General features: G+C 52.0%; 6 protein-coding genes across 18 annotated transcripts in view; 3 read left to right on the top strand and 3 right to left on the bottom strand.

Moving 5' to 3' along the window:
* Positions 1 to 1491: 1491 nt before the first annotated feature.
* Positions 1492 to 2835, bottom strand: LOC146765990 (uncharacterized). Its single transcript, XM_085593423.1, has 2 exons — positions 1731 to 2835; positions 1492 to 1628 (listed from the first exon to the last, which is right to left on the bottom strand). The coding sequence occupies exon 1, from the start codon at positions 2833 to 2835 to the stop codon at positions 1771 to 1773; it is 1065 nt and encodes a 354-aa protein (XP_085449549.1). The 3' UTR covers positions 1492 to 1628; positions 1731 to 1770.
* Positions 2836 to 2954: 119 nt separating this feature from the next.
* Positions 2955 to 4301, top strand: CHCHD10 (coiled-coil-helix-coiled-coil-helix domain containing 10). Its single transcript, XM_021549765.3, has 4 exons — positions 2955 to 3047; positions 3125 to 3308; positions 3493 to 3637; positions 4047 to 4301. Exons 1-4 carry the CDS (start codon positions 2992 to 2994, stop codon positions 4064 to 4066), a joined length of 405 nt encoding a protein of 134 aa, XP_021405440.3. The 5' UTR covers positions 2955 to 2991; the 3' UTR covers positions 4067 to 4301.
* C15H22orf15 (chromosome 15 C22orf15 homolog) lies at positions 4242 to 12910 on the bottom strand. Of its 2 annotated transcripts, XM_021549763.3 has the most exons (6): positions 12686 to 12910; positions 8700 to 8894; positions 7027 to 7113; positions 6643 to 6768; positions 6284 to 6358; positions 4242 to 5852 (listed from the first exon to the last, which is right to left on the bottom strand). In XM_021549763.3, the coding sequence occupies exons 2-6, from the start codon at positions 8722 to 8724 to the stop codon at positions 5698 to 5700; spliced, it is 468 nt and encodes a 155-aa protein (XP_021405438.1). In that variant the 5' UTR covers positions 8725 to 8894; positions 12686 to 12910; the 3' UTR covers positions 4242 to 5697. The 2 variants fall into 2 exon arrangements, with proteins under 2 accessions (XP_021405438.1, XP_085449105.1); XM_085592979.1 differs by lacking the exon at positions 7027 to 7113 and having other exon boundaries at positions 12686 to 12905.
* On the top strand, positions 10475 to 12689 carry VPREB3 (V-set pre-B cell surrogate light chain 3). Of its 2 annotated transcripts, XM_085592980.1 has the most exons (3): positions 10475 to 11032; positions 11229 to 11537; positions 11941 to 12689. In XM_085592980.1, exons 1-3 carry the CDS (start codon positions 10984 to 10986, stop codon positions 11958 to 11960), a joined length of 378 nt encoding a protein of 125 aa, XP_085449106.1. In that variant the 5' UTR covers positions 10475 to 10983; the 3' UTR covers positions 11961 to 12689. The 2 variants fall into 2 exon arrangements, with proteins under 2 accessions (XP_085449106.1, XP_077643249.2); XM_077787123.2 differs by lacking the exon at positions 11941 to 12689 and having other exon boundaries at positions 10481 to 11032; positions 11229 to 11605.
* A 242-nt stretch (positions 12911 to 13152) lies between the features above and the next one.
* Positions 13153 to 18449, bottom strand: SPRING1 (SREBF pathway regulator in golgi 1). Of its 2 annotated transcripts, XM_085592978.1 has the most exons (6): positions 18237 to 18357; positions 17829 to 17915; positions 17479 to 17635; positions 16195 to 16346; positions 15574 to 15687; positions 13153 to 14632 (listed from the first exon to the last, which is right to left on the bottom strand). In XM_085592978.1, the coding sequence occupies exons 3-6, from the start codon at positions 17624 to 17626 to the stop codon at positions 14549 to 14551; spliced, it is 498 nt and encodes a 165-aa protein (XP_085449104.1). In that variant the 5' UTR covers positions 17627 to 17635; positions 17829 to 17915; positions 18237 to 18357; the 3' UTR covers positions 13153 to 14548. The 2 variants fall into 2 exon arrangements, with proteins under 2 accessions (XP_085449104.1, XP_021405437.1); XM_021549762.4 differs by lacking the exon at positions 17829 to 17915 and having other exon boundaries at positions 18237 to 18449.
* Positions 18450 to 18566: 117 nt separating this feature from the next.
* The window catches only part of RNFT2 (ring finger protein, transmembrane 2), a 36417-nt gene continuing 28630 nt past the window's right edge, over positions 18567 to 26353 (top strand). For 7 of the 10 annotated variants that reach the window (XM_077787122.2, XM_085592975.1, XM_085592972.1 and 4 more), the window contains exons 1-5: positions 18567 to 18718; positions 20279 to 20465; positions 20765 to 21229; positions 24450 to 24928; positions 25396 to 25472. In XM_077787122.2, coding sequence (XP_077643248.1) covers positions 21147 to 21229; positions 24450 to 24928; positions 25396 to 25472 — 639 coding nt within the window. In that variant the 5' untranslated portion in view covers positions 18567 to 18718; positions 20279 to 20465; positions 20765 to 21146. Of the gene's footprint in view, positions 18749 to 20278; positions 20466 to 20764; positions 21230 to 24449; positions 24929 to 25395; positions 25473 to 26353 lie in introns of all 10 variants that reach the window. The other 3 variants (XM_085592976.1, XM_085592971.1, XM_085592970.1) reach the window with 3 other exon arrangements.

Below are 26353 nucleotides of genomic sequence, written 5' to 3'. Positions count from 1 at the left end.
CAGATTTATATGTCCCTAAATCCAGAGGCAACTTTCAAGCGTAGGCAAGCCCTAGCAGTTGAACTGTGTAAAGAGAGATCTGAGGCAGGGGACAAGAGAAAGGCAAAATGAAGCCGCTCCATTGAATTCAAAGGTCAAATTTAGGGTGAAAAATAGCGGAATTAGGAAGTTTGGCCAGTACTGAAAATTGTTGCGAGGGTATTTAGGTGTAAACGAGGCCCTCGTGCAGAAGCCCCCGAGGGAGGAGGCGGTGGCACCGCCGCTGCGGGCGGAGCTGCGCTCGCAGCCTCGCAGGCATCAGTAAAGCCGGGCTAGCTGCGCTCCCCGGCACACAGCCGGCCTCCCCCTGCCCAGAAAAACGTTGTGTCTAATTAACCAAATCAAAGGGTCCCCCAGACGCAGCTGAGAGGGGCGGGCTGAGCTTGGAGCCCAGGCTCCTTCAGCAAGTTCTCCTGCGCGCAGTGGAACGAATGGATGTTGATTTTCACGGCTGCAGCTCTGGCACGCCCTGTGCCCCCTGCGGGCCGTGCTCTCCTCCCTGCAGCACACGCCGAGCCCCTTCCCACGGCCAGGGGCGAGCAGGCAGGGAAAGGAGCCCTGGGGCAGGAGCCCCACGGCCCGAGGGCAGCCTGAGAGCGCAGCCGAGCTCAGCTGAGGCTCCTCACAGCCGGGGGCTCCCTGAGGTCACCCACCCTCCTCTCCCCTCCTGCCCTTCCCCTCTCCCGGCTCTACCACCTCTGTTTGCTCTCATAGCTCCTCGTGGGGCCACATAAGGAAGGGAACCACCCTTCCCCAGGCCCTGGGAAAAGGGAAAAGTGCAGGTGCTGCTGAGGCGGGGGCTTTCCAGTCCCATTGCAGCTTTTCCAGCTGCTCGGCCCCTCTGTCGGTGGCAAAAGACAGGCTGGGTGTAAAATGCTGCTCTTCCAGCTGAAAGCAGCACTGCGTAGCTCCCGGGGCAGGAGAGCTCCCCGCACTGCGGGGGGAAGGATTTGGGGTGTTCCCCTCACAGCGGTGTTTGTTTGAGAACAATCCTTTTCTTGCTTTTCAGGAGTGCAGGAGCTGCAGCTCCCCCTGCCCGCCCGGCTCCCGCGCCGAGGGCGGCTTGCTTTACAGACGCTTTTCTCTTCCCCTCGTGCTGGAAATTTGACTCTACAAAAACACTTGCACAGCAGCTAATTGCCAGCCCTGCAGTCAGTGAGCGCTCTAATTCCTGCCAGCCAGTGAACCAGCCCAAAGAGCTGCATTTCACAACTTGCTGAGTGTACAAACGCAGCCCTAGAGACACGACATAGCTGGGATAATTTTTTTCCTGGACAATCTGGACCCTTCTCAGTTTTGGAAATTTCTTTCTCTCCATTTGGCATAAGGAACACCCAAAGATAGAGGTGCCAACAAGGCCCGTTCCAGGGAGACGCTGAGGAGACGTGGACCCACAGAGGCCCTGGAGACAAGCGGGGGTGCCAGGGATGATTGTCAGGAAATTGGTTTGGAGGTAAAGCTGGCGTCGTCCAGCCTGTCTCTTCATGATTTGAGGGCTCATCATCATCTTTTCGTGGATTCCTACTGCCCAACAACGTCCACGCCTTGCACAGTGTTCCTTGATCTCCTGGTTTGTATCCAGAGGGCTGCTGCAGAAATTGTTCTGCTGGTCAGTGGCTTAGACCACACCATTCCTCCCTTCCCTCCTCCCCGGCAGCCTCCTTTCCCTGCCCCAATTGCGGAGCGCTCACCTTCCCCTGCCAGCCCCTCATTACCCGCCGCTCCTGCCCATTACAAGCCCCTTCGTGCTCTCCGCCTGTCCCACGCCTGGCAGGAGCACCTGCGGGCGCTGGCACAGCCCCGCTGCGCCGGGAGCTCCGCGGTGTCCCGGGGCCGCTGGCCGGAGCTCACGGCCCGGGATGGAGCGGGGGATGGCTCTGTTCCCGCAGGGAGCACGAGAGGAAACGGCCTCAGGCTGTGCAGGGAATGTGTCCACCGGACATCAGGGACAAACTGCTTGCCCGTTTTCGGTTCCCGTATCGATCCCGTGATCGATCCCGTGCCCAGTTCCAATATCAAACCCGTGATCGATCCCGTGCCGGTTCCATGATCGATCCTGTGCCCGGTTCCATGCCCGGTTCCACGATCGATCCCGTGATCGATCCCGTGCCAGGTTCCAGTATCGATCCCGTGATCGATCCCGTTTTCGGTTCCCGTATCGATCCCGTGATCGATCCCGTGCCCGGTTCCATGATCGATCCCGTGCCAGGTTCCAGTATCGATCTCGTGATCGATCCCGTGCCCGGTTCCAGTATCGATCCCGTGATCGATCCCGTGCCCGGTTCCACGATCGATCCCGTGATCGATCCCGTGCCCGGTTCCACGATCGATCCCGTGATCGATCCCGTGCTGGTTCCAGTATCGATCCTGTGATCGATCCCGTATCGATCCCGTGATCGATCCCGTGCCCGGTTCCACGATCGATCCCGTGATCGATCCCGTGCCGGTTCCAGTATCGATCCCGTGATCGATCCCGTGCCCGGTTCCAGTATCGATCCCGTGATCGATCCCGTGATCGATCCCGTGCCGGTTCCAGTATCGATCCTGTGATCGATCCCGTGATTGATCCCGTGCCGGTTCCAGTATCGATCCCGTGATCGATCCCGTGCCGGTTCCAGTATCGATCCCGTGATCGATCCCGTGCCGGTTCCAGTATCGATCCTGTGATCGATCCCGTGATCGATCCCGTGCCCGGTTCCGTGCCCGGTCGCCGCTCCCGGGCCCACACGGTTCTCGCGCGCCCTCTACCGGGCCCGGGTGGGCAGTGCGCAGGCGCCCCCCGCGCTTTCTGCGCATGCGCCTTGCGGGAGCAGCTCCTTCCCCCGGCGGGGCGGGGCCCGGCTCCGGCCGCCGTGTGCGCGTGCGCGGCGGGTCACGCGGCGGGTCACGCGGCGGGTCACGCGGCGGCGCGGGCCGGCTTAAGGCGGCGCGGGGCGGGGCGCGCGCACAGCCATGGCGCGCGGCGGCAGGAGCGCGGCGCGGCACGGCCCGGCCCCGGCGCCAGCCAGGTACCGGCACCGCGCGCCGGGGCCGCGCACCGGGGCACGCTCCCCGTGCCGCCCCCCTGACTCCCTTCTCTCCGCAGCCCGGCCCCAGCGGCCCCGGTGCCCGCGGCGCAGCCGGCGCAGCCCGGGCTGATGGCGCAGATGGCGAGCACGGCGGCCGGCGTGGCCGTGGGCTCCGCCGTGGGACACGTGGTGGGCAGCGCCATCACCGGCGTCTTCAGCGGCGGCTCCTCCGAGCCCGCCAGGCCGGCGGCGCCCGCGCAGGTGCGAGCGGGGCCGGGCTGTGCCCTTGGGCCGCCCTTGGGCGGGGGGCGGCGGGGGAGGGCAGCGGGCCGGGAGGGGCGGACAGACACACGGCCGGGCGGGCGGACGGGCAGCCGGCCCCGCTGCCGGGGACGGAGCGCGCGGGGAGCGGCGGCGCCGCCGCCCTGACCGCGCTGTGCCGCAGGAGCCCCGGGCCGCGCTGCAGCAGGCGCCCTACGGCCCCTGCCACTATGAGATGAAGCAGTTCCTGGAGTGCGCTACCAACCAGCGGGACCTGACCCTGTGCGAGGGCTTCAACGAGGCGCTGAAGCAGTGCAAGTACAGCAATGGTGAGTGTGCCTGGCCTGCGGCACGGAGCTGCTGCCGGCAGAGCGCCTCCGAGGGCTTGAAGGTCGCAGAAGCGATCTTTGGGGGATATAATGCCCTTCAGGCCTCTAGGAGGGAGCAGTTGTGTCTTTCCTATATCCTGAAAAGGAAAGGCAGCTGGAAAGGGAAGGAGAAGCTATTTTGGCCATGTCTCTGGGAAGGCTGGGAGGATGTAGGCACTTTCTCAGAGGATCCACTCTTGCTGCCATGGGAAGCCTGCTGCTCTCCCTGGCTGACTCTCTAATTCCTGCTGCATTTGGTACAAGCTGTTGTCAGCAGTTAGGTCATGATCTGGTTATACCGGGTGAGAGAGCTTTAACTCCAGCTGCTGGGACATGTTCCTAATGCTGAACTTCTCCTTCCTCCCTGTAGGTGTTTCTTCTCTCCTGTGAAGAATTCAGCCACTCGTAGGCAGAGGACCGTGGTGTAGAGCCCTGCTATCCACAGGGAGTGGAAGGACAGACAGGGAGTGAGCTGGGGGGAGCAGACTGACCAGACAGGAGTATTGTAGTGGTAATTCACTTCTGAACTAGTAGAGAAGGAAAGGAATGATTGGACCCAAGGGTCTTCAGTGTTCAGATAGCACTGTATTTATTACAGAGAAATAAAAGAATTTATTTGGACCTATCACCTGTGCACGCTCTTTATTTAAGTCTCAAGCTAAAACTAAGCCACCAAAGCATTAACACTGTCAGCCAGAGGACAAGGCACAAGTGTGTACTTCCTGCAAACAGGGGGTGCAGCCTAGCAAGGACTGTGCCTGCATGACTTGGCAGAAGGAGATCAGACACTGGCTGCCCTCCAGGCAGAGGAGAGGCAGCAGAGAGGTAAGCCAGCACATATCCCGTGGTATTTTCAGTGACAAATTGCTTCTCTATAGATATCCTCTTCCTGAGTACCTGTCCTGCCCTCAGAGCTAAGAGTGTGACCTGTCTGGCTGTGGGACGTGGATCAGTTGGCTGATCTGACTTTGAAGCTTTAGAAGGTTATGCAATGTTCTCAAGGTCACTGGCATCAGGTGAAGTTTGGAGCTGCTTTCCTCTTCCAGTCACCTTGGCAGCACAGCCTCGTGATTGCTGCCCGTGGCCTGGCCTCCAGCAGGACACCCTGTTCCTCACGTTGGTCTAAGAGGGAATTCTGAGGTTTCAGCTGGAGTTTTAATGGTACAGCAGTGAAACCAGGACACTTTTCAGGTGCTTAACTGATGAATTTTTCATGGCAGAATGAGTATTTTAACATTTTGATCTCTACTCTTGAATAAAGGACAAGTTCTCAGCCCCTTGCTGGGATCTGTGAGGAAATCAATATCTAGATGGTAAATGCTGGCAGCAGCTACTGGAGGCTGCTGTTCAAAGTCCTGTCCCTTCTAAATGTCACAGTCTTAAGTTCTTGGTAGGGGTGTCCTGAGCTGTGCCTGGCCTTATCAGGGGTGTCTTGTGCTCTCCTTAGAGACAGCCAAGGGAAAAGGTAGATGGCAGAGATTAAAAGCCCAAGTGCTCCATGTGCTGAGCTGTGTGAGCATGGAGGAACCACTCCAAAGCTGTTAACTCCCTTTATGAAATAAGTGTATTAGTGTTGGTGTGTTGCTCTGGGTGGAGAAGCTCTTAAGGACAACCAGCAGCAGCACCTGCAAACACTGCCTTTGACCCATCTTGGCAAGCTCTTCTGCAGTTGAGGGGACTGGCTGTCTCTGGAGCAGCTTTTCCTGGTGATTGCAGTGGACAGTCCCTGCAGGGCCCATACAGTGAGAGGAGTGCACGTTCTTGTCCCTGGGGAGTGCAGGCTGTGCCAGGGGAGCACGAGACCCCTGAAGCAGGAGGATGGTGCCTGTGCCTGGCTGTGATGCTGGGTTTGTCAGGGTGCAGCTTGGGGTGTGGTGGTGTGAAGCTCGGGGGGCAGGGGATCCCAGGGAGAGGGGCTCAGTAGCAGGGCACTCTTGCTGTGCTGGGAATAAGTACCTGGGCAGGTGTTTGGGGCCTGGTGGAGGCTGTGCTGCCTTTGTGACCAGTAATGGGTCTGTTCCTCACTTAGGGGTGTTCTTGTGTTCCAAGCTCCTCTTGCCCTGTAGGGTGGTCCTGTTCCTGGCTTGGGTGCTGCTGTGAGGCTGGGCTCTCTGCAATGAGCCCTTCTTCCTCAGGTCTGTCCTCTGAGTCTTTGCTGAGAGCTGCTGCAGCCGATCTGTGGAGTGACCAAACCCTTACAGAATTGTGTTTTTCTGCTGTGTTGGTCAGTTGCCCATTACATGTTGAGCAAGGCACTGCCAACCTGTGAGACTACAGCCTGGGAGAGACACTTGAAGGTTTCTCAGTGTCTCCTGATGTCCTTCCCTGCCATTTGTTCCAAGGAGGTGACCCTCTTTGCCAGTGGGACAAGCTGGGTAGGATCTCCTGGTGTGGGGTGTCACTGTTAACTGGGAGGGGTCCTGCCCAGCAGCCCTGCTCTGTCCCCCCTTGGTGCCTGACTGCTCTCACTGCCCACAAGAGCCTGAAGGAGCACAAGGGGATCAGAGGAGAGTCCCACAGGTGCTGCATGAGGGCTGAGCTGGGAGCAGGAGTCATGCCTGCACCCCTGACTCCTCTGTGGAGGTGAGGTGGGTGCTTGGCTCTTACCTGGGAGATCAGGGTAGTGTTTCCCCAGGTCCTCAAGCAAGGATTCGTAGCAGGTGGCTTCAGAGTTTTCTTCTCCTGGCAGCAGAATGGGAGAAATGGATTAGTCTCTCTGCTGGCTATAAACTGAAGGCTGGTAACTGGGGCAGGTGGTTCTGCCCAGGAAAAGTTCCTTCTCCCCTGGAGCAGCCCTTGGACAAACAAAGGCTCAGCTCTAGCTCTTCATCTGAGCTGGCTTCTGCCTCCTCAGAGTTTCTGGGCTGTGTCCAAGTGACTGCTGAACAGATCTCTCCCCAGACCTGCCCCCAGAGCAGACCCTTCCTGCCCGGGGGCTGGGCTGTGCTTCTGCACAAGGAACTCACGGACAGCTCTGATGAGGATGTAGCGCTGCCTTCCCTGCAGGTATTTACTGGCATATTCAGATGCAGGATCTTCCACTTTGCTCAGGTTCATCAGGGTGCCCTTTTCATCCATAAGATCAATGCAGTCTGGAGAGAGAGATGTGGTGAAGGAAGCCCAGGCTGCCCCTGTGGGGCCACCATGAGCTTGTGGGGTTTAGAGGCATTTTCCTTGACAAGTTACACTTAGAACAGGATCTGCTGCTATCTGGGGAGTGGGAGGTTTGCTGTCCCTTTCCCTGTGTTGTGGGATGTTCTGTGACTCCTATGTGACCCACTGTTAGCCTGTGCTGTTCCTCTCTGGGTGAGTGGCAGTCCCTCAGTGAGCACAGCCCAGAGCCCTCGTACCTTCAGGCCTGCACTGACACTTCCACTTGAGGTGCCCTGTGAGGGTCTGGACGCAGCAGAGCAGGTTCACCATCTCTTGGCAGTTGGCTGCAGACAGGGAATGAGACCTGAGACAGGAGTGTGGTCCCCCCAAACCCAGGGACCACATGGGCATGGCAGGAGGCACAGCAGGTGGCTCAGAGGTGCCCAATGGGGCCAGCAAAGGCAGGACCCTCACGTGGCATCAGCAGGGCCTTGAGCAGCTGCATTGCAGCCGTGGCTGCTGAAAGTGCCCAGGTCAAGGGGGAGAACATTCCCACTTTAATTGGGAATGTTGGAATCCTGGATGCTGAGAATTTTAAACTTTCTGTGCTTAAAGGCACAGACTCACAAGAGAACATTGCATTTGACTGAGATTGTAGAACAGGCTTTTAAAATTGATTAATAGCACTGGGATTACGGTTGTGGAGTTGGTTAGAAGCCTGTAATACCACAGGGTGGAAAACATAGAGTTTGGGATTTTAGAATATAGAAATAAATATGAAACAAGATGGAGGTTTTAGGGTGGAGGCAGGTTATTCTTCTTTACCTTCTTCTTCCTTCTTCTCCATGGGTTTGGATGATGTTTTGTAACTGGACAGAAAAGTCCACATTGTGGACTTCAGAAGATCAGTTATTGGGTTAAAAGGGAAAATAATCTAGCTGTCCTTTCTTAATTGGATAGTTTAGTTTTAAAAGACCTTGTAACAAGAGTTAGCCATTTTGTGTCTTGCTAATGAAAAAGCTGCCAAACTCACGGCACTGAGACTGTAACATAGATAAGAAATAATAAACACCTGAGTGTGAATGTGAAATACCATCTCACATGCCTTCAATCCTGACCTCAAGACAGCAATAGGGGGAAATGGTTTTGATTGATGAAGTGTCTCGGTCCTTCAACTTTTTCCTACATGAGTAGGAAAAAGCAGTGAGCCCTGCTCCTTGCCAGTCCCCTTCTACAGGCTGGTCCCAGTCACAAGGGGAAAGCTGGACATTGTGGCTGAGTCACCCAGGGATATTTTGGCCATGAACTCTGACCGAGTTTGTCACAATTGAGAAATCCCCCAGGGCTGACACACGTCAGTAGTCAGAGCTGGGGATCCAATTCAAATAGCAGAGGGAGCAAAGGCTTAGGACTCTGTGTGTCTGACGGCTTCAGCCACGAGTGTCTGGGGTAAGGCCAAGGCTTTCAGCCAGCTGGGTGAGGTCAGGATAGGGGCTGCTCATCCCTTCCCACAAATGCCTGCTCTCTGAAACAGAGCCAGGATTTCAGTCAGGGAACCCTTCCCACACAGCCCAGATCAGAGGAGCTCTGCTAGCAGCTGGCACTTGTGCCCCATGGCTCTTCTGGTTGTGTCTAGATAAGCAGGGCTCCCTCCGGTGGTTTCCCGGAGCTGCCAGGCTGGGAACTCATCCTCACCTCCAGCCTCCCTTCCTGTGCTTAACTCAGCTCTGCTGGAGTGGTTTTCCCCTGTGATTTGGAGTGTAGAGGTAATAATCTCCCTTTTTAAAAGTGGGTAGGGTGCAGGATGTTGCCGTGCCCTGGCAGAGCTCTCCTGCCTGTTCCCTAAGCACCGGGCATTGCTGTGTCCCTCCCTGCCCTTGCGGGGTGACCAGGGTGGCCCAGGTGCCCGGCCGGGGCGTTCCCCACCTACCTCCGAATCTCACGGTGGCGAACATGGTGCTGCCGTGCCCCGGCAGGGCTGTGGGGCCGGGCCCCGTCCTGCGGGCAGCGCTGGGAGCTGCCGGAGAGCCCCGCGCACACCGGCTCCATCCCCAGCGACGCTGTTGTGGTTTCGGTAGCCAGATTGCCCAGCAACAGCGAATGGCGCTGCAGATTCTGGAGCCTCCTGCGGGGGGAGAGAAGGGAGGCAGGGCAAGGGCTGAGCTAAACAACAGCCTTGGGAAGGTTGCCGGCCCCATGTGGTCCCAGATACTCTGAATTTCCGACTTTCTGTAGTCTCGTGGTGTTTCCTGCCTCCCCCCACCCCAATCTGTCCTGCAGCTCATCTGGGCTGTGGTGGTGCCACATCTGTTCACCCTGAGCCCAGCACTGCTGCAAGGCCAGCCTGGCCAGCTGTGTGACATGGCTGGATGCCACTGGAAAAATCTCCCTGAGGACCCTGCCTGTGCTGGTCCTACTCTGGAGCAGGAGGCACTGGGGTTTTGCAGCCCCATGGTGGACATGGTCGTGTGCCAGCTGCATCTTCTGTTTGGTGCCCAAATGTTGCTGTGCAAGTGTTCCTGCAGTCAGGGCCCTGTAGCATCATCCCCTTTTCCTGTGGAAAACATGGATGAAATCATGTCCCTGGGCTGCTCAGCAGATGGGGAGGCTGGAGTGGTGGGAACCAGTAACAACACTGATGGGCTGCATTATCCAGTGCTCACTGCTCTGAGGACAAATTCCCTTTCTCTGGAATGCCCCTCTACTTAAGGAGGTGAGTTCCCTCTGTCCTGACAGGTTTCATTTCACAGTCAATCTAATCCATGGACTTGACCTGCTCAGAGCCTGGGACAAGGTGTGTGCGTGACACTCCTCCCCTGGAAGGGAGACTTGTGTTCATCTTGCCACCACTTTGCAGAATTTGGGGAGTGCAGGTGTGTGCCAGGTATGTTCTTTTCCCTCTTTCAGGACTTTTTCATAGAGGAGCACAGATGAAAGAAAGAGAAAACAATTTCTATTTCTGCTCCTTGTTTTCCCATGTGGAATGTGTTTGGAGAATTGTTTATCTGGGGTGATTGCTTGGTTGGATTCTGGTGGCCTGGTGGCCAATCCAATCTACCTGGGGCTGGACTCTTGTGAACAGGGTCATGAGTTGGTAGTGAGTTAAATATGGTAGTTAGAGAAAGTAGGTATGTAGTTTTAGTATCTCCTTTAAATAGTACATTAATGTATTTTAGTATAGTTATAATAAAGAAATCATTCAGCCTTCTGCAGTCAAACATCATCATTTCTTCCCACTGGGTTCACCTGCACTTACAATACAGGTGGACAACAGCTGCAGCTGTACCTGCAGGGTGCTCGTACCTGCAAGAGCTCATGAAAAACACGACCTGCTGGCATCTGCAGGGGCGAACTTGCAAACGTCCTTGCCTTGGGGGCTCCGTGCGTGCTGCAGAGGGGAGGGAGTGGCTGTTCCTGTCCCTCACGGTGATGAGGTGGCACTGGCAGGGCTGAGCCTGCCTGTGGAGGGCAGGAGGTGCCCAGCGGCTCTGGGAGAAGTGCCTGCTGCCCTCACTGCTGAGGACAGCCTGGGCTGGTGGCCGTGGGCAGGTGTCACAGACAGGAGTGGCTTCACGCCCGCTGAGCCGTGGCTGTAACAGTCTGCTGTCCTTCCGCAGCAGCTGTGCCGCAGCCACCTCTGCCCCGGCTCCCTGGGGACACGCCTCCACCAGGGCTGCCCACGGCTGCTGCTCCTCGGGTGGCCCTGGCCAAGAGGCAGCACCCTCAGCACCTCCCAGCCCTCGCTGCAACTTCTGCTGAGACCCTGCCAAGTCACTCCTGCCACCGTGATGGAGCTGCCGAGGTGGGAGGCAGCAGCTTTCCTTCTGTGATGGGATAGCTGCCTCCCCAGGGCATCCTCGGCATGGTGTGGCTCAGGCTCCTGCCCTCCTGCATGCCTGGCAGCAGAGGGCCCGAGTGTCAGACCGCAGGGACACCTCTCTGCCAGCGCTGCCACCCCAGTGCCCAGGGTGTGGGGTGGTGGGGTGGGCTGTGGGGTGCTGGTGCAGCTGAAGGAAACGGGCTGGGGTGAAGGTGGGTGGCTCTCAGCCCCTCCCTGAAGCCCAGCTGCAGCAGAGCGAGCAGCCCCGGGCAGCTGAGTCCCTGAGCCCCCCGTGTCATTTACATACATCCCACCAGTGGCCCCGGCACAGCACCCGGGCTTTGTGCAGCACCCCAGAGCTGCTCTGAGAGCCTCCCTCCCTCTGCCTCCTGCCATGGCCCTGGGCTTCACAGTCCTGCTCCTGCTGGGGACACTGGGCACAGGTAAGGCTGCTTTAGCTGAATCAGCTCTGCCTGGGCTCTCCAAGGAGGGCTTGGTTTGAGTAGGACGTTTTGCTCTGGGGCTGTGTGATGTGATGAGCAGGGTGGTGGTGGGGTAACGCTCCGTGGACATTTGGGGGCTGAGGGTGATGGGGGACACGGCTCAGCCCATCACTAACTGCACCCCTGGTGCGTGCAGCTGCCAGGGCCCAGCCTGTGCTGAGCCAGCCTCAGTCCGTGTTCGTGCTGCCTGGGCAGAGCGCCCGGCTCTTCTGCACCCTGAGCCCGCAGTACAACATCAGCCAGTTCGGCATCTCCTGGTACCAGCAGCGCCCGGGCCGCTCCCTCAGCTACCTGCTCTACTACAACTCCGAGTGGGACAAGCACAAGCCTGCCAGGACTCCCGACCGCTTCTCGGCCACCAAAGACCTCGCCAGCAACGCCTGCATCCTCACCATCGCAGCCGCCTGCCAGGACGACAACGGCACCTATTACTGCGCCCTGGCACCTGCCCTCAAATGGCTCTAGCATGGGCTATTACTGCGCCTATCACTGCCCTCAGATGGCTCTAGCATGGGCTATTACTGTGCCCTGGCACTGCCCTCAAATGGCTCTAGCATGGGCTATTGCTGCACCCTGGCACTGCCCTCAGATGGCTCTAGCATGAGCTATTACTGCTCCTAGCACTGCCCTCAAATGGCTCTAGCATGGGCTATTACTGCGCCTATCACTGCCCTCAAATGGCTCTAGCATGGGCTATTACTGCGCCCTGGCACCTGCCCTCAAATGGCTCTAGCATGGGCTATTACTGCGCCCTGGCACTGCCCTCAGATGGCTCTAGCATGAGCTATTACTGCTCCTAGCACTGCCCTCAAATGGCTCTAGCATGGGCTATTACTGCGCCCTGGCACCTGCCCTCAGATGGCTCTAGCATGGGCTATTACTGCGCCTATCACTGCCCTCAAATGGCTCTAGCATGGGCTATTACTGCGCCCTGGCACTGCCCTCAAATGGCTCTAGCCATGAGCTATTACTGCGCCCTGGCACTGCCCTCAAATGGCTCTAGCATGGGCTATTACTGTGCCCTGGCACCTGCCCTCAAATGGCTCTAGCATGGGCTATTACTGTGCCCTGGCACCTGCCCTCAGATGGCTCTAGCATGGGCTATCACTGCACCCTGGCACCTGCCCTCAAATGGCTCTAGCATGGGCTATTACTGTGCCCTGGCACCTGCCCTCAAATGGCTCTAGCATGGGCTATTACTGCGCCCTGGCACCTGCCCTCAAATGGCTCTAGCATGGGCTATTACTGTGCCCTGGCACCTGCCCTCAAATGGCTCTAGCATGGGCTATTACTGTGCCCTGGCACCTGCCCTCAAATGGCTCTAGGCACGGGCACCTGAAGCTTTCTGCGCTTTCCTTGGCGTCCCTCTCTCAGCAGGGAGCGCAGCAGCCCTGGCAGGGATGGGAAATCCAACTCTGCATGCTTGAGCAGGCCCGGCAGCGCCGCTTCGTGCTGCAGCATCCTCCGCTGCGTCCCCACGGGCACTGGGCAGCCCGGCAGGAGCCCGGCTGGGGCCCTCCTGGGCTGCTCCGGCACCGCGACCTGGCTGGGGCTCCGCAGAGCTCAATCGAAGCAATAAAGGCCAACCCTCACCTCACCGCGGCTCCTGTGGTGCGTCCCGGGCCCAGGGCGGGCAGGGCCAGCGGCGGCCCGGGCGCGGCTCTGGGCCGGCTGCAGCCCGCACCCCTGCACGGCTCCCGGGGGGACAGGGACACGCGTGCCCGCGGGGACTCTGCGGGGACGCTTTGTCACGGCAGGATGAGGAATCCCCGCACAATTCCCACAGAACCGGGAACGCCGCCATGGCCGCACTGCGCCTGCTCAGCGCGGCGCGCGCGCCCCGCCGCAGTTAGAGCCCCCCAAGGGCGGGTGTTGATGTCACGTGAGGGGCGGCCGGCGCTACCATTGGCTCAAGGGAACACAAAACCACACGCGTCACTTCCGGGTTACCTCAGTCCGCGTTAGGGCCCCGCGGTGGCCGCGTCGGGCCGCTGCCCTGCTCCTGTGACCAGCATGTGCGAAAAGACCGCGCTATGAAAAGCCAGTGTCCACAAAGGAAACAGAGGAGTCCTGCAAATTTATTCGATTACAGGGAGAGAGTCCACTACGCCATAGCCCCGTGGGGTCTCTGTCGAGATTTCAGAGAACGCAGCCACCTTTTATCCTAAACTCCTGGCCGCAGGTTGCCCTCTTCCTTTCTCAATTACCTGAGGTATAGTGGCAGGAGCTGGGCACTGTACTGTGTAAAGCAAGCACAGGATAGTGAATTCTTATCTTCTTAACTGAGTCCTGTTTATTATGTTTGTCAAAGGTGAAGATCAAATTTGGTGCAAGGGGGTTCCAAGGGCTAAAAGGAGATGCAGATGTGAAACATTTCGGGATGCGTCAGAATCACCACGGAGCTGGAGCAGGCTGACAGACCACCCTGCCTCCTTCACTGCAGCAGTGTGGGAAGGCACAGGCAGGTCTGGGAAAGGTGCTGTGGAGAGCTCAGCTCCACCCTTTGGCCTCCTGCACAACCAGGAGTGAAGTACATTTGAAATAGCAAGGCCTGAACAAGTTCAAGCAAACAAATCTTCCCTGCTCTCTGTCAGCAAGTGGACAGCAGAGAGCTGCTCACCAAACTGGACTCCTCTTTGAGGAAACTGCTGCAGAGTAACAAGGAAAGTGTTTAGAGACAATAAACATCCCATCCTAGGCAGATCCCTGCTATTCTCTTGTGCTTTGGGACTGTGGCAGAACAACTCCATTGGAGTTCTGAATGGTTTAAACTCACTAAGAGGAACATAAGTACTATAGTGACAAATCCCAACACAATTCCTTTAGACTAAGGAGGAAAAAAAAGCCCTAACAACTTTAGTCAGGATCTAATATTATCCCTTCTAGCTGACACAGCAAAGCAGGGACTGAAAGGCATCCACAACTAGCTATGCAAAGCATCCATACTTTCAGCCAGTGACCCATATAAAATGAATAAATAATTCATAATTACATATGTAGCATACACCATGCATGTCAAGAAGGGCTCCAGAGAGAGAAGCACAGTGGGCATGCTTTGCCCTCTGAAAAGTCCTCCAGTTACTGCTGTCCCTCTGGAAAGTCTCTGGACTGCAGAGACACAACTGAACCTTCATTTACAGCTGCAAAGCCACATTAGATATCTTTTCCCATGATGTTCTATAGCCTAGATTGACTCCATGATTCCTGACATTTAGAGGAAGTATTCAAAGAATGCACTGGCACAGTACCAGCATTCCAAAGCAGGTGCAGAATAAATTGAAGAAAGCAAGATTCAGTCCTGAAGAAGTTCCTTACTTCCTCTCTTCACCTCTGGGTTTGCCCCCACATACAAGGCAAGTTTTTTACACAGAGGCTTGGGTAAAGCAACAGCTGCTGTCTTGTTCTTTGGGATTCAAGGCTCCAGTTCCTTCCTTCTGCTGCTCAGACCTGCAGCTCTCAAACAGGCAGGAGCTCTGGGGGGTACTCCCCATAGCAGTATTTGGCAATTGGGTCTCTGTAGGTGTTCTCATGCTGCACACTCTGCCAGGAAAGGAGGAATTTTGACAATTATACACACAGTGAAACAGGGCATCCCTTCACTGAGGGAAAAACTGCACAGAGTTTATGTACAGGCAAAAAAAAATAATCCCAAATTCTTCTACACATCAGAATGCCTTTGGTGTCAAAGAACTCTGCATTGCCAGCTGATCTATTACAGCACTGCAATGTTGAACCAGAACCTCCTTTTCAAAAGATTATCCAAGTAGGTGGGAACAGAACTCATTAAAAAAAATTAGATCTGTTTAGGCAGTATCATCAAATGTTCTAAGCAAGCAGAGCACAACAAAGTTGCAACTTGAGATGTGTGCATTTTTCTTGACAAAAGGTAAAGTTCAGATTTTATGGGTAAAAAATCCCAGTAGCTTTGGAGACATTTGGAACTCTATCCTTTGTTTGCAGTCCATCCCTACTGCTGCCTGAAATACTGAAGTTGTAGGATATGGCCAACAGCATTTTCTAAAAGGGCCACTGCTTGCTTAGACCAAAACTTCTAATAAAATCACATGGGTAACAGAAGTCCACCTGTGTCCTTAATAAACAAAGAAATTACAACATAGTTTTCGAGTTACTGTGCAGGTGATTGTCAGCACATGGTTGGTCTCCAGCTGTACCACTAAATAAAGAGCATTCTGAGGCTACTGGGAACAGCTCTCACTGTCTTCATCCTAATGAGATGTTCCCCAGAACTCATCTGAGATCTCCACTGGTAATTGAACTCATTCTGTTTTTAATTAAGCCCCTCTTTTCTGAAGAGAATGTGGAACTCATCCTGCTCTAAATACATGCTTTGCTTCAGACTGGCTCTCAGCCTTAGCTTCAGCTTTGATGAAAACACAAACACGACATACCAGCCATGCACAGGATTGAGCCCCATTTCCCAAGGGCACTTTCTGGGCCCTGGACATGTGCTGGTGCCTCACCTGTGATGAAGTCCTACACTTGGCCAGACACAGCTCAAAGTGATCTTCCACTGCCATGAAGAGGTTTTGGAACGCAATCGCTGCCCGGTTCAAGAACCGCTCCAGGAGATGTTGCTGAAGTGGCCAGCAAAGAGAAGGCAAAAATCAGAAACAGTCTGCTTCAGCAAGGAGTAATCAAAGCCCACCCCAGCCTACAAAGCCCAGGTATCAGAGGTAGAGTAAGCAATTCCACTTAGGATTTCTAGCAAGCACTGGAAGGCTCATGCCTCAGAACCCCAGCAGCAGGACAAGAATCTAGGAGCTCACAGAAAAAGGGGAAATGCCAATTACAAAACTAATAGTGGCTGGAATAACTCTTCTGCATCCATTTCCCTTCAGCAAATGCAATTCCCCTGAAGCTGAAACACTTTTCTAGGCCCCCAGTATTCTCCATAAGGTGGGAAGGATGAGTTTTGTTAAAGCTTTATTTATAGTTTGCCATACGCTCCTTGGAGTTTTTCCTCATCCTCCCAAGAAAAGGAACTGTCCCTCTAAGGGAAAAGCTCCTCACAAAGAAGCACTTTTAGCCACAGAGGGAGCCAACAGCTGAGAACACCTGGAAAGCAGGAGGAAGGGCATCACCTTGCTGGGCTGCAGGCAGCAGGACACGCAGAACTCGTAGATGCTGCAGCAGCCGTTGGGCAGGCAGCTGTCACAGCTGTACAGCTTCGTGCTGGGCACGTGCACGTTGCAGCAGCCATTCACCAGCAGGTCCTTCCTCTCACAGATGTAGCCTGAAAAACAGCAGCAGCAGTGACAACTGGCAAGGCAAACCCCCCTGTATGTTCTACAGAAATCTGCAGTAGGAATCACATTCCTCAAGAGCAGGTTTGTGTGTCATTTAGTAGATGATGATCCCCCTCAGTCCTATGCAGCCACTCTTTGAAATGGAGAGCAGTGTTGTATATACACCAGGAGTATTTAAATGCAGATTATTTAAATTCTGAATTTTTTGGGGCACAGTTCTTTGTTGTGAAAGAGGGAATGAGATTGGCATTGGTTATATTGGAAAAAAACCATGTTTTTACAACGGGGCTGTGTCTGGATAATTCCTTTACAGTTCAGTATGAAGAGACTTAGATTTAGCCATGCAGGACAGTGTAATATTCATTGCTGAGTAGAATCCTTAACAGTATAGAAATATGGTGTATATCCTTATGGAAATGGTCCTACCACAGTGTTAGACTCTGAGAGATCTGTAATTTTTAGAGATCTTATGAACTGGCACTAAGTCAGGCAGTGCCAAATTTAACATTGATGCAAATCACCAAAGATGCAGTGGGTTTTCTATAGCCTTGATTTGTGGCCAAGAAAGATCCAGGTCTAAGCAACAAGCACAGTGCAGGGCAGGAAAGAGTCTTTAACTTCTACTGCTTCAAACAAGTGGTTAATAACCTTGGGCTTACAAGGGTCAGACAAGCTCATTAACTGTGCCTGAGCACTAATTACACCAGCCCTGAGCTGCCTCCGTACACGGCCAAGGCTTCCTCAGTTGCTCTCCTAACTCCCCTGACAGCAGGAGCACACTGCAGGGAGACACAAAGAGCTCTGCAAGCAACCACAGCAAATTGAGCAGGACTCAATGTCTGGGCTCTGTGCAAAGGTAACTGGAACTCTTTGGCTTTAAGGTGGTCACAGTCACACTCTCACAGCCCTGGGCCTGAGTCTGGTGTGCACAGAACCAAAGCAGCAGCATCTGCAGCCACAGGGAAATCGAGGCAGCCAGAGGAGAGCAGGCCAAGGGCTGAGTGAAAATGCCTTAATAAACAGCAGTTGTTACATCAAAGTGCCACCAGCAGTCAGACAGACAAAACAGCATTCAGCAGTGCCAGATGCAGAATAAATTCAACTAAATATCAACCATACCCAGTTCATCTGTAATGAGGAGCTTCCCCTGCACAGAGTTCCTGCACTGGTTGCTCAGCTGACTGCTGTTCCCCGAGCTGAACTTCACCTTCCACATGATGGGCTGCTCATGCTCCTGCACTTGGAGGAGAGTCCGATCTCTCACCATCCTCTCCTCCTGCAAGAAAAACAGGAATGCCACCAAACATACCAGTTCCTCCTGCCACTTCAATCCACGTGCCTCTCCCAGGACTAAAGATGCCTTGTAGTTGTAAACTCCACAGCACAGGAAATTCTAGCACCAACGGTGCAAACAATTTACTACTTGCAGTATTTTATACTACATGCATATACACACATATATACTTAACAGTATACACAACAGGAAGACAAGCAGTCCAGTAAAGTCAGGATATTCCAGTTCACCATGGATCAGCTAACACAGCTGAACTCAGTCACTACAACCACAAAAGTAGCAGGCATTATATTAAATAACCACAGCTGAACGTATTTCTCTTTCATGAGCCCTTTGCCAGTGGAATCACCACCCCCAAGAGACACAACAACAACACCCACCAAACCCAGTGGAGACATTCTTTTCCCAGTTTTGGTTCAAACACAGAATCGGCCATTCCTATTTTAAACCCCATTAAGTATCTATAACGCCACCCTTACGGCAGCACGACCCAGGAGAGCGCTGACAGCACCTGAAGAACGACAGCCACCGTGGCACACGGCACGTTTTACCCCAGCCCGCGGCGTGCGGGGCCGGCACTGACCTGCTTGAAGGTGCTGCTGATGAAATAAACGAGCGAGAGCCCGAAGACCACGCCGAGGACCCATCGCTTCCTGAGCAGCCGCCGCCAGAGCACGGCCCCGCAGGGCAGCATGGCCGGGCGCGGGGCAGCGCGGGCGCGGGGCCGGCATCACCGGCGGGCCCGCAGCGAGCGCCGCCGAGCCCGGGCGGCCCCGGCGCGGCCCCGGCGCGGCCCCGGCGCGGCCCCGGCGCGGCCCCGGCGCGGCCCCGGCGCGGCCCCGGCGCGGCCCCGGCGCGGCCCCGGCGCGGCCCCGGCGCGGCCCGAGCGCTTCCGCCGCGGGGCGGGGCGGGCGGAAACCGCGGCCGGGCGTGCGCGGGGCGGCGCCGGGCCGGGCCGAGCCGAGCCGAGCCGAGCCGCACCGCTGGGTACCGGCACCGCCGGGCCGGGCGCTGCGCTACGGATTCCTGCGGGAACCTCCTTCCCACCGGGAAAAAAGGCCTGGCGTATGTCTGTGTGTGCATGTATATATGTGTGTACGTATAGAATTGTATGCTTTTATATACATATATATATATATATATATATGTATATATATATATATATATATGTATATATATATGTATATATGTATATGTATATATGTATCCGTGTATATATATGTATATAGGAGTATATCTATACATGCATGTGTCTATATAGATGTATATATGTATGCATAGGGAAAGAACCGTTTTAATTTCTGTATATACATGTATGTATATCTATATATATATAGGTGTATACCTCTATATGTATACTGTGTATATATGTATGTATACATATAGGTGTATATATGTATGCATAGGTACAGAACTGTATTAATAGATATTTCTGTGTATAAATGTGTGTATATCTATATATCTATATATCTATATGTATACTGTGTATATATGTATGTGTACATATAAGTTTATATATGTATGCATATCTATAGAACCGTATTATTAGATATTTATATATACACGTATGTATATCTTTATGTATATAGGTGTATATCTCTCTATGTATACTATGTATATATGTATGCATAGGTATATAACCATATTAATATGTATATGTATATACATGTATGTATGTATATCTGTGTGTATATAGGTTTATATCTCTGTATGTATATATGTATGTGTACATATAGGTGTATATATGTATGCATATGTATAGAACCATATTAATAGATATGTCTATATATATGTATATACATGTATGTATACCTATACATACATGTGTATGTATATTTATATATTTATACTTTGTATATATCTATTTACATGTGCATGTGTATGTATAGAACCATATTAATAGATATGTATGTATATAAATGTATATAGAACTATGTGTACGTGTATGTATGTGTATCTTTATGTATGTATATCTATGCATATGTGTATATGCATACTATGTATATGGTGTGTACATATGTAGATGTGTATATCTGTGTGTATGTTTAGAACCGTGTTAATAGATATGTCTGGATATATATGTATATACATGTATATATATACATATAGATATGTATGGGATTGTTAATAGATGGGTATGTAGGTATACATTAACAGATCTATACCCATACATCAATATATATGTATGTATGTATATGTGTAAACATATATATTCATAGGTATATATACAAATATATGTATGTATATGCATTTGTACATATATGTATGTACAGATGGATATATAAAATATCTATTGTGCTACATGTGTGTTATATGTTCTGTGATACAAGTGCACGTATGTATAAATACATGTATGTTGTATTTATTCGAGCCACTCTCAGGTGTGTGTGAGATACGAGCTGTGTGTACTACGCAGTGGAGGCAGAGTACAGCTCTGGGAGCGCCTGTGTGGGAAGCAGGGCTGCAGGAGCCAGTCCCAGAGGAAAACAGCTTTGCTGGGCCATGCACATGGGCAGGGCTTGAAGCACTGAGGGTTCCTGCACCTCTCTGCCTTTCCCAGTTAGATGGAGAGGTAAAACTCTTAGTGCTGTGCTGAAAATTGCTGTTTCTGTGTGCTTCCTCCAGGTGGGCCTGTGTGAGCACTGCGGCCAGGTGCTGACAGTCACTGGCTGCGAGGGAGGACCTGGGATGAGTTTGAAATCTGGGCTGGCCCAGACTGTCTGAGGTGCTACACCTGTGAATTGTCTGCACGCTCCTGGGCTTCATCCTGCCAGTGTGGCACCTGTCACCTCTGGATAAAGCTGCTCGTCAGGTACTGTGCTTTGAGACAGCTGGCAAACCTTCCCAGAGCCATTGTGCCTTTACACATGGGCTGCACATCTTTATGTATATTGTCATGTGTTATGAGTAATGTTATAACTTTTTATATTCAAGAGTATTTAGATCTTAGTCTTTACATTTTATTAAGTAGCTATTGTACTCTGGGCCTATTGTCCAGGCTTTGTAGATTAAAATGAATGAGTTGCTTGTTTAAAAGAATATTGTAATGAGATAATTCTATTATTTTCATTAAAAATGTTTACACATTTTCTTTTTCTTCCTCCCTCTCAGTTTTGCTTTGCAGAGCAAGCTCCTGCAGAAAAAGAAGACTGGACCTGATTTCCCAAGAGGCTGTTGAGTCACGGGTCACATCGAGAGCCACTGTTGGCTGTGCCCATGTTCCTTGGCAGGCCATGCCATCCCTGCTGGTGACTGCCACTCCCTACAGGAGGGGACCTGAGTGACTCCTGCCCCCTGGACACCTGTGTACCCCCGTTTGCCATTCAGAGCTGTCTCTTCAAGTCTACTGAGAACCAAATGGGAGCCCAAGGTGCTCTGGAGCAGAAGCAAATGATTGCTGCCAGCCATGTCCCCAGCTGAGCGGGTCCCACTGCCCTCTGCCCCCAGGGCCTGTGCCAGTCTCCACTCTGGGATTTGCTGAGCCACAGGGCTCATGTTGAGCGTGTTGTGTTTTAGGGTTTTGAGGAAAATGCAGAGGCGGCACAGCAGCAACACGGACACCGTGCCTCCTGAAAGGTAAATCTTCCCCTTCTTCTTCCCTCCGTGTTCCTCTCCCAAGAGGAGGGCTCTTGATTTAAGAGTAGGGGGTGTTTTAGAAGATGAAAGTTCAAAATTGAGAAAGTCAAATTCATGTGTGTGGTGTGGCCGGGCTCTCTGCTCGAGTCTGGGGATTCTAGAGACAAGTTTACTTTTTTCCTTGCTGTTGCTCACTGATTGCTGCCAGCCACAGTGTTTCAGGGTGATCCAGGATGGCACAGCTGGCACACAGCTGGCTGAGCATGGGCAAGATGTGTGGAGCTTGGAATAGGGGTTTTGGATTCATGGCCCTGTCCTGTGGGGACCCTGAGCACTATCAGTGTGCAGGGATGGACCTGTGTGAACAGGAACCATTTACACTTCTCTTATTGAGGTGTTTTAAAAGTCTGCTGGTCTGAAGCTCCCAACTGCTCTGACTTAGTGTTTTATAAAGAGTTTGTGTGACCCTTTGCATCTTCCCAGAGTCTATCTTCGTGTATGTAATATTTAGAATACCTCTAATTTGTTTCTGTAATTATAACATCAGCAAGGGAGCCTTGCCACTGTTGTTGTTCTAGTACTAAATATTCCCTGGTGCTTTCCCAGAGTTGGAGTATGACTTTTTAAATTTTTATTCCTGAAGAAGAAACTAATCTAATTACTCCAAGACAAAGATAGAACTAACAAATTTCATTGCTCTGTTTGAGCTGAGATTTTAAGTGAAAGATCATTAGTAAATATTTTATTTTCTATAGTGCTTTTGCCATTAGAGTTGAAGCCTTATGTCATGGCCATTGCTAGCATGGTACCATTCTTAAGTTCAGGGGAAAGAAAGCCATCTTCTTTTTTTTTCTACATGATGCTTCTGATTTTTAACAGGGTAAATACATCACCAGGAACATAGTGTGAAGTTTTTCTGACTGTAGAAGGAAATGCTGTTACCACTGGTCTTCACTTCTGTTAACTTCAGCAGCCTCACAATTTCAACAAAAAAAACTTGTTTGTTTATAAATATGTCACAGATTAATTCCTTCCTGCTGAAAGCACACTCGTGTATCCTGGCAATGTTATTCCAAAGTATAGCTGCGTCTTTATTTGTAGCACTGGGTTCCTCCCAGACTGTTTGTTACATTCCCAGCCATAAGCTGTGTAGACACCCCTGAGTTCTAATGTTAGGTGTGAATTTAAAGGCCTGCCTGATGAATATTTTGGACCAGAGCAAGGTGTGCAATGTCTTGTTGACTGGATTCCTTGCAGGAGCCTGTGGAGATGCAGTGGGAATGGGGTGAAGCTACAAAAAGCCTTATTAGGAGTTTGCTTAGTGGGCAGGTTTGCCCAGAGAGGTTTGAGGGTGTCCCCAGAGGGAGGTGAAAGGCAGAGCTCTGTGCCCTGGGGAGGCTTTGGAACCCATGGGGGAGAGAAGGTTGAGGGCCCAGGCTGTGCTGTCTCAACTTGTAAGTGCTGTTCCTAAAGTCAGAGATCTCCCAGGATTCAAATCAGGAGAGACCACACGCCCTACTTGTGGGCTTTGCCTCTTGCTGAGGTTTATTTGTTGTTTACTCTCCTTTTGCAGGTTAGAGAAGTGTTTGCTGTCTGTCAGGCATTTACTGCCTGGTGATCATTGTACTTGTTATTTGCATTGTTCCCTCTCACCTAAACTTTCCTTGTATTGACTTCTAGTGAAGAAAAAAACCCTGTTGACTCTTACTGTTAAGATAAAGGTATTTAGACTTTCTTTTTGGAATCTGGCTGTATTCCAGCACGCTTAGGAAAGAATCAGTGGCAGAACCAGTTCTGCCCAGTAATTTGGGTACATCCATGTCCAATTTACCAAAAATATAAAAATAGAAGAATTTATCTGAACCTGTGAGTACATCCTTCACTTTTGTGTCAGGTCAGGGACACACAAAGCAGCTCTCAACACTTCTCTTCCCCTGGTGATTCTGTCTCTTCTGGTGCAATTCATCAGTGGGCAGGTAGTGCTTATCCCAAAATAAAGACAGAGGATTTTAGGGGTAGGTCATTGCTTTGAGTTAGCTTGGTTGTTTGTTTATAGTATGACTCAACTTGGTCGTACAGTGTCAGGTTCCATGAGGTTTTGTATGTTTTTCTTTAAATACTCAAATCACTATAGACGATACTGGATTTGGTACTGGATGTATTATTTCTTTGTTTATTTCCAAAAGCAAGCAGGGTGTTTGGGAGCTTCATTCCTTGGTGAGGGAGCTGATGTGTTCTGGTCAGGTCTGGAGAGGTTCTCTGATCTGGTTACCGGCCTCCAGCTCTGCAGCTGAGACTTCCAACAGAAAATACATGGAAAAGCATCTGGAGACCTGGATGTTCTGAGAGTGTGGGAATCCTTAAGATCAGAGTTTTGGGAAAGCTGCAAAAGGCAGGCCTCAGAGACAGCAGAACTGTGATTAGAGCTAAGCTTTAGCCATAAGGTTTGTCAGTAAAAAAGTTATATAAGATGTAGAAAGGGAGGACAAATAGAACAATGGTCAGTGTATTAATGCTTGGATAGAATAACTCCCTAAGCTACAGAAAAGTATATCTTGCAAAAGTATATCTAACAGCTATTAGGAAGCTCTAAGCTTAATAATGGAGCTCTGTGCAATTGTGTTTTAAGGCTTACAAGCAGGTATTGTATTTGAAATAAGCAAGCATTTTTTTAACCAATGTGCTTATAGTGGTTGGATAGAACTACTGTCAATATGCTTTGTGTGATTAGTGAAAAGGCTTTTAAAGTGATTTGTAACACGGAGTTCTTTGGCTGCTGCCGAAAACATGAGCTGCTGGTATCTTCCCATTGTCATAACCATGTAATGAGGCTGATGCTGAAGATGAACAGCTCGAGACAGTCTCAAGGGAAGGTTTAGGTTGGATATTAGGAAAAAATTTTTCACTGAAAGCATAATAAAATACTGGAATTGTCTTCCTAGGGAGGTGGTGGAATCACCATCTCTGGATATGTTTAAAAAAAGACTGGACTTGGCACTTGGTGCTGTAGTCTAGTTGTGGTGTTAGGCCATAGGTTGGACTTGAGGATCTTAGAGGTCTCTTCCAACCTCATTCTTGTGTGATCCTGTGGTTCTGAGACGCGTTCCTGGGCAGCCCCGTCCCGTTGGTGATGTGTCCCTGGGGCCGTGGGGAATGGCTGCACCCGGGGCTGGGCCGTCCCGTGGTGCTGACGGGACCCCGGCGCCTGTGCCCGCTGCAGGAGCCGCAGCCAGACGCTGAGCTCGGAGGCCAGCGTGGACGAGAGCGGAGTGTTCGAGAGCCTCAAGGCCGAGGCCGCCTCGCCTCAGCAGCTCTTCTCGGGGCTGGCCGGCCTCCCCGCGGCCTCCATCGCCTCCGCGCCCTTCCCGGCCGGGCTGGTGCTGGGCTCGGCGGCCGGAGGGGGAGAAGTGTTCATCCAGATGCCGGCCCCGAGGGACGAGGGGGCCGGCCGGGCCGAGGGGGCCCCGTTCCACCCCCGGGCGCCCGGGCATCACTTCCAGCACGGCCACCACCGCGGCTCCTCGCTGCTGCACATGGCCGGGGCCGACCGGCACGGCCACGCCGAGGAGGGCGCCGAGGAACAGGCCGGAACGCCGGCCCCGGCGCTCTCGGAGCTCAAAGCCGTGGTTGGGTGGCTGCAGAAAGGACTGCCCTTCATCCTGATCCTCCTGGCTAAAGTCTGTTTCCAGCACAAGCTTGGTGAGCATTTGTAGAGCTTTTTGAACTGTGATTAGAGGGTGGTTGGGAAGCTTCATCAGGCTCTGATGTGCGATACGTTTATCCATGTGGCAGTGTCTAGATGGAGTCTAGCACGAAGGGAACATACTCAAATGCATGGGATAATGCATGTGATAAATTCCCCATAACTTTCAGTCCAGGCTGTTTTCATCCGGGTCAGATCCATCTGTTTCCTGTCCTGAGCAGTGCTGTTCCTTTTCCTGATTTCTCCCTGACATTCCTGTGAGGCTGAGGATGTTACTGAGGATTCTCCCTCAGAGCTCTCTCTAGGAGAGATGGGGAGGGCTTGCACTGGTGACAGCAAAGATATCTGTGTAGCACAGAGGGGTTCAGAGGGAGGAGACTTCTGTCTTGCAGGTAGGGTGGAGGGTGTGAAATCAAGTCAGAGAGCATCAGCAGTTTCTCCCTGACAGAACCTTTCCCTGCAGGAATTGCTGTGTGCATCGGTATGGCCAGCACCTTTGCCTACGCCAACTCCACGCTCCGAGAACAGGTGGCTCTGAAGGTGAGTCTGGCATTTTACCTTCTTCTGTATGGGGATTTATGAAGGAGTTTTCAATGAGTTAGAGACAGGACCTCTGAGTTTTTTAGGTGATGTGATTTATTTTCTTATTTTCTGCGTAGGCAGGAAGGGTGAGTTCGGCTCACATCTTCACTGCATGGTTTAGAAGGTCCCAGACCCCTAGCTACAAGGCCTTTTAAGGATTTATTGGCTAATAAAACACTGCCAACAAGGATATTTATGTTTTTGACTCAATCCTTACGGGTTTTCATCTTATGGACTTATGCTACAGTGTGAGCTTTCTTAGCCAGTCATGTTATGACACACAAACATGTTTTGTTTATCATGTTATGACAAACAAAAAATTGCATTCTAAATGTCTTGTTTAACCTTGTAACTACTTTTATTTTTCTTATATCTTAAATTCTAAAACTGTAAACCTTCCTCCACTTAATGTGTCTCTCCTTCAAACTATAAATCCACATTCTTGCTTCTAGCACCTAAGTTTAGAAGCCTTTTCCAAACTCTCAAATCAAATCCTGTGTTTAATTCTAAGCTTTGGTTTACAGGCCCAGAGTTCTGAGAATTCTCTGCATTTTGGATTCCAACACTTCTGTTCTCAGCAATCTTTTTCCACGCACAAAATAGCATCTGTGATTGCAATGTAGAGCTGAATGCATTTATATGTGCACAGATCTGTCTTCTCCTTCCTGTCTCTCCCCACTGATGCTCTCCCAAAGTCTTTGTCCTGCTCTTTTGTGAAATGTGGTGTAGTAAAACAAAGGAGGACAGGTCAGGGATGTTGTAATCTGCATCTCCCTCTGCCTGGCAGTGCTTATTCCAGGACTTCTCTGCACCTTGGTTTCCCATCATGTACAGCAGAG

Source organism: Lonchura striata, chromosome 15 (assembly GCF_050655825.1).
Source record: "Lonchura striata isolate lonStrDom1 chromosome 15, ASM5065582v1, whole genome shotgun sequence".
Classification (NCBI taxonomy): domain Eukaryota; kingdom Metazoa; phylum Chordata; class Aves; order Passeriformes; family Estrildidae; genus Lonchura; species Lonchura striata.
This window is presented reverse-complemented; position numbering and strand designations above follow the sequence as displayed.

What these genes read in the sequence shown, in the direction of transcription:
- CHCHD10 (XM_021549765.3), top strand. Translation starts at nt 2,992, where the DNA reads ATGGCGCGCGGCGGCAGGAGCGCGGCGCGGCACGGCCCGGCCCCGGCG. An exon ending in GGCCGGCGGCGCCCGCGCAG is followed by an intron (nt 3,309 to 3,492) that starts GTGCGAGCGGGG and finishes GCTGTGCCGCAG; the next exon opens with GAGCCCCGGGCCGCGCTGCA. An exon ending in GCAGTGCAAGTACAGCAATG is followed by an intron (nt 3,638 to 4,046) that starts GTGAGTGTGCCT and finishes TCCTCCCTGTAG; the next exon opens with GTGTTTCTTCTCTCCTGTGA.
- SPRING1 (XM_021549762.4), bottom strand. Translation starts at nt 18,347, where the DNA reads ATGCTGCCCTGCGGGGCCGTGCTCTGGCGGCGGCTGCTCAGGAAGCGA. An exon ending in TCAGCAGCACCTTCAAGCAG is followed by an intron (nt 17,636 to 18,236) that starts GTCAGTGCCGGC and finishes TTTTTCTTGCAG; the next exon opens with GAGGAGAGGATGGTGAGAGA. An exon ending in GCTGCCTGCAGCCCAGCAAG is followed by an intron (nt 15,688 to 16,194) that starts GTGATGCCCTTC and finishes TGGCCACTTCAG; the next exon opens with CAACATCTCCTGGAGCGGTT.
- VPREB3 (XM_085592980.1), top strand. Translation starts at nt 10,984, where the DNA reads ATGGCCCTGGGCTTCACAGTCCTGCTCCTGCTGGGGACACTGGGCACA. An exon ending in GCTGGGGACACTGGGCACAG is followed by an intron (nt 11,033 to 11,228) that starts GTAAGGCTGCTT and finishes TGGTGCGTGCAG; the next exon opens with CTGCCAGGGCCCAGCCTGTG. An exon ending in CTATTACTGCGCCCTGGCAC is followed by an intron (nt 11,538 to 11,940) that starts CTGCCCTCAAAT and finishes GCGCCCTGGCAC; the next exon opens with CTGCCCTCAGATGGCTCTAG.
- C15H22orf15 (XM_021549763.3), bottom strand. Translation starts at nt 8,724, where the DNA reads ATGTTCGCCACCGTGAGATTCGGAG. An exon ending in GTGTCAGTGCAGGCCTGAAG is followed by an intron (nt 6,769 to 7,026) that starts GTACGAGGGCTC and finishes CTCTCTCTCCAG; the next exon opens with ACTGCATTGATCTTATGGAT. An exon ending in ACACTACCCTGATCTCCCAG is followed by an intron (nt 5,853 to 6,283) that starts GTAAGAGCCAAG and finishes GTCACTCCACAG; the next exon opens with ATCGGCTGCAGCAGCTCTCA.
- LOC146765990 (XM_085593423.1), bottom strand. Translation starts at nt 2,835, where the DNA reads ATGCGCAGAAAGCGCGGGGGGCGCCTGCGCACTGCCCACCCGGGCCCG.